Source organism: Hemicordylus capensis, chromosome 1 (genome assembly GCF_027244095.1).
Source record: "Hemicordylus capensis ecotype Gifberg chromosome 1, rHemCap1.1.pri, whole genome shotgun sequence".
NCBI lineage: Eukaryota > Metazoa > Chordata > Lepidosauria > Squamata > Cordylidae > Hemicordylus > Hemicordylus capensis.
In genome coordinates, this window is record NC_069657.1 from 306,800,734 (window position 1) to 306,812,751 (window position 12,018).

Sequence of the window (12,018 nt, forward strand, 5' to 3'; positions counted from 1 at the left end):
ACCACCAACAGGCCGCAGCTTGTTTCTGCTGCTGTCACTTACTTAAGACCTCGTCTGGCCACATTCTGGCACTACGCCAGGGTTGAGCTGGTTCCACCCACCCCTGCTGAAATTCCTAAGGCTATTGACAGTATGAAAGCAATGGTGAAGAGCTTCAAGTCTGTATGCCTCACACAACTCACTGTCAAGGAAGCTCTGAGGAATGGTTTGGTGGCTACCGAGGTGCTGATGTGGTTTTACATTGGCGAGATCATAGGCAAGCATGGTCTGACTAGATACAATGTTTGAAAATATCTTGCTTTTGAGTCTTATATGCTCAACATATATTGAGAAAAGCTGGGTTAGAAGAAGATGAGCATAGTTTTAAAGTTGGAGGAAGAAACATCAATAACCTGCACTACACTGATGACACCACTCTGATAGTTGAGAATGTGGATGATCTGCAAGCTCTAGAAATGAAAGTCAAGGAGCACAGTGATAAAATGGGACTACAACTACATGTAAAGAAGACTCAACTAATGACAATAGGTACAGCAACCAGCCTCAGAATTGATAATGAAGACGCTGAAGTGGTGGATAGCTTCTGTCTTTTAGGAACAACCAGCAACAGTAAAGGATCCAGCAGTCAAGAAATATGCCACAGACCAGTACTTGGTAGGGTTGCAATGAAGTCTTTGGAAAGGATATTTAGATGCCGTGACATGTCTATACCTACAAACATTAGAATTGTTCGGACAATGTTTTCCCCTCTGACACTCTATGGATGCGAAAGCTGGACTTTGAAGAAGCAAGATAGAAAAACTATTGACACACACTTTTGAACTTTGGTGCTGGAGAAGACTTTTGAGGATAACATGAACAGCCAGGAAAGTAAACCAATGGATCATAGAACAAATCAATCCAGAATTTTCACTCAAGGCACAAATGACTAGGCTCAAACTATCATACTTTAGACACATTATGTGAAAACCAGCTCCCTTGAGAAGTCCATAATGCTGGGAAAAGTTGAAGGAAAGAGAAGAAGAGGACGACCAGCAGCAAGGTGGATGCACTCAATTATGACAGCAATGAATGCACCACTGAGAGACCTTAAAGGTCAAGTTGAAGACAGATCATCCTGGAGAGAATCTATCTATGTGGTTGCTAAGAATCAACACAGACTCGGCAACACTTAATCAATCAATCAATGCCTACAAAACTATTTTGCTGTAGAAATTTACATGCAAGTGCACAGGCAATTTTAGAATGGCATCCTAATTACATAAGAGTAAGTAAGGGATTTGCAATGTGCTTTAGTGATATTAGGATTTGTGTCTTGGATCTGAAGCTCTGTGCAAACACTAATCCTTGGTGCACAGAAGAACCCCCTGGATTAGGCAGTCATTTTATAAATTGGCTTTTTAAAAAGAGCATAACTAGTATTTAACAGTGGTTATTTGGTGGCTTTGCAATACATTTTGAAAGGTGAGGAGGATTTCTATTGCTCATTTGTATTATGAGCACAATTGAATTCTGTTTCTTCAGTTATCCAGATCTTCCCAGTTTTCCACATTTCTTTTGTGTTCCCACTTGCATTTTCTCCTAGTAATTTCATGTCAAAGTGACCTCAGTTTAGTAGTGAACAGTGAACACTTCAGAGTCAGAGAGGATGAGCAAGACATGACATCTGTTGTTAAGGGAAGGAGCCCACACATCCTAAAAATATACTAATCATTTTGCAAACATTTTCATATGATGTCATCATTTCATATGATGATGAATGATGAATTCAGTCATCCAAAAACCTTCGGTTTAAGATGAGAGTTACATTTCATGCTTTACATTTTCACTTGTGCTCTAAAAAGAATGGAAATTGCAAGTTAAGGTGCCCATCTTAACTTCTGCACCATATAAACTGTAAAGACTATACAGTCTGGTATATGATGATGGCTTTAGAAATGAGGCTCTATACACCCACACTTTGCCTTGATCAGAGATGCATCAGGCAGAAATTCACCAGGGGCATCTCTAGGAAGTGATTAGGGAAACTTCACCTGTTCAATGTTCCTGGATACATCTCTCCCCAGTCCACTGTCCAACTGAAAGAACAAGGCATGATTTCAAAGGGATTGGATAGATACTTTTGACTTTATAAGCAATAGAATGTTCAGGGATTATGAAGGTGGGATGCTGAAAATACTTCTCACCTTAACTGTGCCAGTATAATGTTTAATCTTAAATACCAAGCACAGGCTCAATTACAGATTTACTAGCTCAAATGCTGTTGGCATCCAATTTGTTATAGTGAGAGAGCTGGTGGAAATGAAAACGTTGTGGAAGTCACAGCTGCTGACTGGGCAGCCAAGTGGTGAAGAGAAGACTCTCTTCACATATGAGACATGTTTCAGGACTTAGTCACAGCTTTGAAACAGGAGGAACCAAACCCTTCTTAACTCAAATTAAACTCAGAAGAAGTCTAACTACTATATTTGAAGCAAAAATGTTCAGTTTTTCTGAGATGCATTTTAAAAGTGCAACTGTTGTTTGAAAGAGAACTATCCAGGTGAAAGCTATGCACAAGAATGGTTGGTGTTCCTTCCAGCCTCAAGGGGGCATAAAGTTCAAACAAAATTAGGAGAAGCTTTAGCTGCCAACTTTGATGGCACACTTTATCTTAGCCACCAAAACCACAGTTACAATGTCTTAAGCTATGCTCCATGCTCAGCCATGATGATTTCATCCATTCCCCATAGCTGGGATAGAGAGTTGGGGGTTTCTGAATCAGCAGTTTAAATTAAAAACAAAACAAAACAAAACAAAACCAAAACATGGGAATGGGTACCAGTGTGAGTTGAGAGAGGAACTGGTGGGAGGCCAGTTTACAGGGAATTGTTCAAACATAAGCTAAAGGAGGGAGAGCAGGACCAGTTAAACGGGGGAGGGGGGAGTCTTTCAAAGGTGCCGAGAAGTGTTTAATTCTTAAAAAGCACTCCCAAGTTGCACCAAACACATTTTGAACTACTCTTCCTCAAAGGTGACTTCTGTCTTACTTGCTTCCCTTGAGGACAGAAGAATGTCACCTGCAAAACCCAGTAGTGCTCCCTGCAGAATTATTATTTGAAAAGTGTTAAGGGCAGTGTTGGAGTGTTTGTAAAGTATCAAACACATTTCTCAGCACCCTGGGGTCCACCTTGTTTCTTCTGGGTATTTTTGACCCATTCTTTCTCCCTGTTCATTGCACTCCTGCTCCTTTCCCAAACAGAAAATCAAATGTTGTCAGCAGCAGCAGCTGTACAAAAGGGATGGTACTCAAATTTGGAGCTCAGTTGTTTTGGGCCTCCAGTTGTTTAGGATTCTCCAATCCATTCCGGTCCCTGACAAATGCTCCTAAACTGATTACTCTTACACCTGTGGCCTGAAGAAGTCCTTCTCCAGCAACTGTCTTCTGTTTGCTTCCAGGTTCTTCCTGGTGGCAGTTTTCTTAGGGGTTATTTACACTGGGCCTGCTGCAGCTTTAAAAACCACCAGCAGTCACACCCACACATGTGATTGTTTTTTTTTTCTTTTTTAGGTATACAGGCAGCTTTGAGAAGCCTTACCTTGAAAGACAGTATACAAATAAATAATGATGATGATCAAGATCCAAAAAAATCTTTTGGAGAGGTTTTTCTGATGTGCAAGCAGAGGGGTGGTTTTCAGCACTCCGCTTCCCTCTGCAGCTACCTATGCCTCTGGAAAGGATCTTCCCGAGAGTCCCCCAGTTCTCAAGGACATAGTTTTGGGAGGCACAAACAGGTGCAAAAGAAAGGAGAGAGTGTCAAAATCAATCCCTCCCAGCTCGCACATGGAAAAAACTATGCTAACAACAAGCAGCATCCAACCACTTTTATATATAAAAAGTACATATAAACACACTACTTTGGAGCATTTCTGAGGGCAAAGTGGTTTTAAAATACTGAAAATAAATATTTTATATAGTCAAACATGATCAGTATACAATGTAATAATGCTTTATTTTAGTAAGATCCTCATTAATTTAGTACTTTTTGCCTTGATTACTTCAATAAAATAGTTTCATTCAGGTGAATATTTTTTCACCTTGTTGAAGTGCTTTGAAAAGGATTTGAATTCTACCAATCTTTCTGAGGGAACAGAAAATCCCATTCTGATGTTGGGGTGGGGGCGGGAGCAGTGGTAGTCTACTGCAAGCCTTTCTTTAGCCTGCAGGCCTGGTTTTGCTCTTGATTGTTCCAGAAACAGGCACTAACTCAGCATTGTGCTGCTAGTCATTTTAAATCCCCCTCTTTGTCTTTCCTCTCTGCCAGGAACAGAAGCTCTAAACAGAGTCACTTCCTTGCTTGGTGCATTGAGACAAAGCAATTGACAGCGATAGAGTTATGCTTCATGACTCAGCAAAAAGGCGATCCATCACTCTTCTGAGAGCAGCCAGACTTAATATTAGCAACCCCTCTCTGAAAAACATACTTCATTACTTCTCTGAGTGGAATTCCTTTAAAACATACATCCCAAAACACCTATGACTCACATAGTTAGGGAAAAATCCAATGTCATCATAAATTTAAATGTCATCAGCATCCAAACTGTAGAGCTTTCTGTATTTTTGAAATTGTGTTTGACATAATATATTCTCCAGGCCAGTGAGAGCATTATTTTATATAAATGGCCTTGGATGTTGCTCGTGGATGGTACTGGATGTAGGACAGAAAGGTGTGGCAAACTGGTTGGCATAGAGAAATAAATGTTCTGAACTGTTTCTCTTAGTGACATTCCTAAACAATATGAATGTGGCCGTCTGCAACCCAAGAAAGGAAGGCATTTCCTGTACTTTTGCTGCCCACTGTGAGTCACACTACAAAGACATTATGCAAACTTTTTTTTTTAAACATTTGACTTTTGCTAAGTGGAAATGGTCATTCATGGAATTGAAATTACTGTTCACAGATCATGAAGTGTTCAAGGCACAAGTGGTACGTGGTCATCTAGCACACACTAGTGACTTCATCTTGCAGTGATTTCTGTCCATCTATCTTGCAACATGAGCTGTATAGTGGTTGTTTGCTAAGAGCTTATATAAACAGCCAGTCTTGTTTTCAAACTATGCATGTTGACAGTTTCTTACATTTCTAGATTAAGTGACAAGTATCATCCTGAGGGTAGGAAACATTATAGTCTGGATGAATTTTAATTCTAATCCTAAACACTTTTATTGGAAGTAAGCTCGATTCAACAGGATTTACTCTCAATGAAGTATATTTAGGATTGCAATCTTAGGTTGAAATCAATAAAATATTTTAAAGAAACATTTTTTAAGGATTGAGTCATAGGACAATGCCTTCATTATGACCAGCTAAAATATTAAAATATAGTGAGCAAGCTTTTGAGTTTTCCAGAACCTTTTCATGCTGGATGTTAAACAAAATTCTAAAAAAAAAAAAATGCAGGGGGAGAAAGGAAACAGATTTGGGCATGATTGAAGAGCCCCAATGTCTGCAACAGTCAGTGCAGGAAGATTTTTGTAGACTCCATTTGATTGTCTCTGATAGGTATGAGGCAGAGGGTTGATGAGTTAAAAATGGCCATCCCCCAGGTTTGTTTTTTTACATTGGATTAGAAGTCTCCACTAGGACCAATTTATACAGTCAGCAGAAACAAATGCTAGAACTGGACCTGGACATCAGCTTCTCCCCGATCTGAGTGCTACATAGAACTCTTCTCCCTAGCATGCTATTTTTCTATATGCAGCAAGTATATTTTTCCTATTGAGCCAGTATAAAATATAGGAAGTCCTCAACTTAAAATACTCTGAGTGAAGGCAAATGGCAGTCAAGACATTTGTAAACTGCCTGTTTCATTTTTACACCTGTTTCAGCTTTACAACACTCCCCACAAAAGGGAAAGCTCTGCTAGTTGACTGCTGGTGCACAAGCTAGAGGGGGCGGCAGGGACCATGGTAGTTCAGGCTCACATTGTCATCGAGACTGGCAGGTCTGGTGGCAAGGGCTGCTGTTGCATCTGAGGCTAGAGGGATTGGCTGACTCACCCGTCCAATATGCTCTCCCTGCCCTAGCTTCTGCTCCTCCTACTCCAGGCTTGGCTGCTGCACTGTGATGGTGAGAGGAAAAGAACACAGCCTGTTCCCAGCCCACATGCTGCTTCTTTCCCACCCTCCTTCCTTCCTTCCTTGTTGCTGTAGGATGAGGAGGAGGAGGTGGCGGCGGCGATGGGAGAACTGCCTCCCTCCCTTCAACAGAAAAGTGAGAAAGATTCAGGAAGGGAGTGGATGACAGTGCCAAGGGTGAACAACTTCCAATTTTCCATCAGTTTCCTTGCTCCATGTCTGCACATTTGTGACTGACACACACCACTGCTTTGATAGCAATGGGAGTGGGGGGGTGGGGGAAAGAGTAGCTAGCCTTGGTTCAGGAACCAAAGCCGCATTTATAACATTGCTTCCTATGGGAAAATAGGTTCCGAATGATGACATTTTGACTTAAGATACAGTTTTCAGGAACCAGTTGTGTTGTAAATCTGAGGACTTCTTGCCACTGCTCCTCAGCAGCTTAAGTTCTGGGGGGGAAAGAGACAAAAGGGCCCTTCCACCTCCTGCCTCTGCAAAATTATAAAGTTTTAGTTAAATTGTACCTCTTGTAGCCTCCTAAAAATAGCATCTAGGGAGTTGTTGCAAAAGCCTAGGAGTACCAGGTCCCCTCTGCCCTGCCACATTCAAGCTCTGGATTCCATTCTTACTTTCTCACAGGGAGAGATTATTTAAAAATGTAAGAGATTTGGCCCACTCCCCACTCAATATAATGTTTGTCATTACCTGAAACTTTCCCAGTTGGCTTAATGATGAAAGGTGAACTAGACTGAGAACATAGTTGTTGCAGACATGAAGAATTATCTGTAAGGTGAGTACTGTGGGCTGTAGTCAGTTCTTAAAAGAAACACACTCACTACCAACGACCTCATTATCATTACAACCTCCATTTTAGCTGCACAAAATACAAAACAAACATGCCAGCACTGTTTATTACACTACAAGTTGCAAATACAACGTGACTAACAAGCTGTTGCTAGGGGAACACTTCAATGGAAATGGAAATGCATTGAAGGCTGGTAAAGAGAGGTAACTGCCATTTCTTAGAAATGAAGTCAGTCAGGCTCCACTGGAGTAGCATGTGGCAGGTGTATCAGTTTTCCCTTTTGATGGGTGAAAGGAACACTACCCAGTGACAGGTGTCCTCCACTTACTCTTGCTTTATAGCAGGATTGCTTCACAAGGGGACCTTTACCTGCTGTACCTGGCATGACTGTAAATAAGAGCACTCAAAAGCTCAATTCAGACGTTTTCCTCCCAAAACCACGCAGGGTAACAGCTCCAAGAGCAGGTATGAAGTCCTGCCATGGAGCGGTCACTCCCTCTAGTCCCTCATGGTTATAGCAGTGGTTATCTGCAGAGAGATCTGACATAACCATTCGGGAAGGTGCTTCCATGAGTGACAGCCCAGGGAGATGCAGGCTACTGATCATGGACGTGTCTTCCCTCATGGTTACAACGGGGCTTTCTGCAGACAACTGTAAGTGACTGGAGAGAGGGGATGAGTGACAGCTCCAGGGTGGGACTTCCTGCTCATTTTGGAGCTGTAACCATGAGTGGTTTGAGGAAGAAAATGTCTGAATGTGGCTAAAGTCTCAGCCTTATAAGCCACCATGTTGTTCCTGCATGGTGCGGAATGTTCAGTCTCCCAATATGCTCCTAAATAGACTTATACCACACCACTGCACACTTTCATTGCTATGGAAGTTTGAAGATTCAGTCATGTAATTGGGGTCTAACATTTTTCTGACTAGGGACAAGTAGTATCGAAGACTATTCCTAAAACGGAAAGGTGTTTGCTTTCTTATATCACTTTGGAGATATGTGAATGGAATTTTCTTCTTCTTCCAGTATGATGCACCCCAGATGGTATTTGTGGAAAGCCCACTGAAAAAATGATGCAGTATGACACAGAACCACCTCATGCTAATATTTTATCAGATATCAAGGTATGTAGCAGCATACTTATCTGCAACGTGAGTAGGTAAATAACAAACATTGGCTGAAGGCTGCGGGATTCTGATGCACTGCATGAATACAACCAGTCCCCGAAGAAACCTTGGGCAGACATACACTTAGATTTCTAATGAGTTAATAAAATTGAAAGTTAACTAGCAGCCAATTAAAATTAAATAGGTTTTGCCATCTGCTGCTTACTGACTGTAGAATGCTTCTGCAGCTGCTTTGATATTGAGCATGTATAGTGGATCTACCCTGACAAAGTATAAGAGAACACACAATAGAACCCACCCCTCCTTTTTATTTCCACTGCCTTTTTTCTTTTTGATTAATAGGACGAGAAAAATCAAATACATCTAAGAATACATCTAAAAGAATCAAATGAGAAAAATCAAATACACCTAAAAATCATTGCTGAAAATAGCAATAATTCTAACAAACCTTAGGACAACATTAATAACATACATAAATAAACCCTCTGACTGACCTCCAGGTGAACAAAGCACTGGTGTGGTGCATGTGCAATGCACTTCAGGAGAGGGGTGATTTTAATCAACTGGCCCTTCCTGCTGAAGTTGACTGTTAATTCTTGAAAATAAGTCCTTGAGGCCTGTACAGTTCTCAGGGACACTACTAAAAATAATAATCATAGTTTAGTTCACAGGGAAGGGGAGATTGACAAAAATCACCCCTGCCTTGGAGTGTGCGTGCGCAGCATTGCTGCATGAGTGCTTTGTTAGCCTCTTTTGGCCTCTCTTGATATGAGAAGTCTTTCTCTACACAACCTCAATTATTACTTATTCTCATTTCAACAATAAGGCTTCCTTTTCAATGCTTTAATTTGAACATAACATTTTAAAAAGTTGATAAATTGATTAAAACATGTCAGGTTCTCGGGGATACTTGACACCAAGAGGAAGTATAAGGATACTGCATTAGACTCCAACTTCTTCCCAGCAGATTAAAATGCGAAATGACTTCTAATCACAACAGGAAAGGGTTACAGTAGGTTTTGTAGGTGTCATGTGAAAGGCATTCCAAGTCACATGATCATAATGCTTAGTCATGAAACACAGTGTTCCTTCAGTTCCCGTGCAAGTGGTAGCCATTGACTGCCCAGTCTTGCACTTCTCCACTGCTGAATAATGCAAAGAAAATGGCTCCAAATAAGTTAATGCCAGCAGCAATATAGAACACAATCTGCCACTCTCCCACAGTATTCTGGCAACAGAAAAAGAACAAAAGAGAAATCAGGGGAAATTGTACTTAATATGGAACTGCACTGCAACAAATTCAAACACTGTTTTAACTTCATCCCCTTCCACCTGTCTCTGATACCTTTATTTCTCTCTTATTAAAATGTGTTCTATCAGGAAAATCCCTTCAGCCCCCATTCCACACACTGGAATCCATAAGCATCTACACTTGGCTCAGAGTGACAAGACTCACATCTTATCTAAGCAAAGAAAGTTGACATTTTCAACACTTTTAGTAAGGGGAAAGAGGTGGAAACGTCATAGATCACTAAATAACTCAACAGTAGTGGCACTTTTAGACTGCAGTCATGAAATCTGATGTTTGTTACAGATCACAGCATCTAATTTAACAAGTGCCATGAAACCAATGTGACTATCAAATTCGTAGTCTAAATTCTTTAGTGGGTGGTACAAGAGAGAGATAAATGCAAATGTATCTATAAGAGTTTAAGGAGTCAGATTTCCTCCTAGAAAGTTTGTTGATTGCTTTTTTATGACTACGACAAATATTTATATACCACTTTTCAACAAACGTCCCCAAAGCAGTTTAGATAGGTATAAAGAAATAAAGTCAGTTTTTAATTACTAAAAGGACTGTTGGATAATTTATATTATGTTGTGCTTGTGGTGGAGAAGCCTATGGCACAGATTGTTTATACTGTGAGGGAAGAGCAGTTGTCTGTTTGGCTGGGATTAAAACCTCACATAGGGCCAAGCTTGAGGATTGGGAAAGAGGGCCTGGGAGGTAAGGAAGTAAAGTGCAGGAGATCTCAGAGACAGGAAGGCAGAAGGAAGGGTGCAAAGTAGTCAGTAGATTGAGAAAGATAATATGGGTTGGAGGAGAATGAGGCTTGAGGAAAAGAGCGGAGCAGACAAGGAAGACCTGGGAAGAGATCAAAGAAACTTCAAAGTATCAAATGAGAAGGAAGGAGACTCCTGAGCCTGATGGGGGAAAATTCTGACAGTCATGGCTTAAAAGCCCTGCTGCATCAGGCAAAAGCCTATCTAGTCCAGCATCCTGTTTCCCACAATAGCCAACTAGAGGCCTCAGAAGATGAAGGCATTCTCCGCCTCTGCCATTATTGCTCCCCTTCAACTGCTATTGCATGTGGCCTCTGAACTTGTAGGTAGCATATAACCTTCAGGTTCAGAGGCAGTATGCTTCTAAATACCTGCTGCAGAGAAGCAATGACAGGAGAGGCCTTCTACTATTATTACAGCATTGTGACCTGGCAACCTTAATGAAATAATGAGGGCCAAGAAGCAGTGGATAGTGGAGGGCTGAATTTCACATAATGCTTTGAACTAGCCAGCCAGTTCTTTGGCTGCCTAATTCTAGTCATTTATAACTGATGTATAAAGAATCCTGTTAATATTTTAAAACAAAGCTACTGAGGCGATTCTCACGATTGCCAAAAAGCAGGCTAAGGGAGCCTAGCCCGCTTTTTGGCGGTCATGTGCTGCCACAGGAGTTGTGCGGCTCCCGGCAGCTAACCCGCCTAATTCCCCCTCCCCTTAGCTGAGGTTAATGGAGGGAGCAATTCATTAACCTCGTCTTTATGATCGTGTGTTGCTGCGGTGCGGCTCCATGCCGCGGCAACACATGAGGAGACCCCCGGCGGGAGGCTGAAACAAGCCTCCCGGACCTGGGGGTCTCTCCAGGATGCCCCACACACTCGTGCATGGCATCCTGAAACTTCCGGGGGCCGTGAGGCCCCTGATCCCCACAGCCCCCATTGCCTCCATGACGGAGCCGGCAGTCGTGTGATCCGGCCGCCCTGGGCTCTGCAGGCAATCGTCTGCGGGGAGAGCAGGCTAAGCCCGCTCTCGGTGAGTCTCACCGATCGTGAGACTCACCTCACTGTGTTTTAACTTTCAACACTGAAATAATAACAGTGTTATTTCATTACAATGGTGAAAGGGATTTATAGCCAGTTCAATCAATTCACCAGCAGTATGGGGAAATCCCCCCACCGCTTAATCAGTGTTAACAGTAAAGCACTTTCAGTTTATTGTGAAAAAGAGTTACAAACTATTCTCAATCTCTGAGTTAGATTGTGGCTAGATTTTGATTTGAGCATGTCCAACTTGGTGTTGGATTGTGGCCTCTATATTCAACTCAGAATTGTTAACAGAAGAAAGTGAGGAGGGGATTAGAATTTATTAACAATGCATTTACTTGTTTGTGACAAACCAGTGTGGAAACTGTATGATTTTGATCAGCTCCCCATGACTTCTACAAAATAAGATTCAGAGATGCAACTCTTACTTGCATAAGTTACATTCAAGAGTTTAGTTAGAATTGAGATAAACACCCCCTTTGAAGCGTAACTTCAGGTTACACCTCCAGAATTGAAGTGGAATAAAATGCACCAAAAATGTTGTGAAGTTGCTCAAAGTTGCAAAGTGTTAACTTTCAACATTAAATACCAATTCAGGTTATTTTGCTACAATGGCAAAACAAGGATGTGAATGAATGAATGAATGAAAGAAAAACTTTGACTATCACAGCATACATGGACCTCATACATGTGAGGTCCATGTAGGGAGCTGCCAGGGGAGGTGCGACTTGCACCTTGATCCCTTCCAGTTATGCATCCTGAATGAATCAGGAGGCTGGGACAACTTAATGATACACGGTCAGACTCAATGTGGCAAGAGAGGCTGTGTGCCTATGAGTTAATGGTGTCAAGTAGCTTTCTGTTT

At 41.6% G+C, this 12,018-nt stretch overlaps 1 protein-coding gene across 1 annotated transcript in view; it reads right to left on the bottom strand.

Moving 5' to 3' along the window:
• Positions 1-7,011: 7,011 nt before the first annotated feature.
• The window catches only part of SLC17A5 (solute carrier family 17 member 5), a 32,341-nt gene continuing 27,334 nt past the window's right edge, over positions 7,012-12,018 (bottom strand). The window contains exon 11 of the mRNA XM_053286893.1: positions 7,012-9,277. Coding sequence (XP_053142868.1) covers positions 9,140-9,277 — 138 coding nt within the window. The 3' untranslated portion in view covers positions 7,012-9,139. The remainder of the gene's footprint in view (positions 9,278-12,018) is intronic.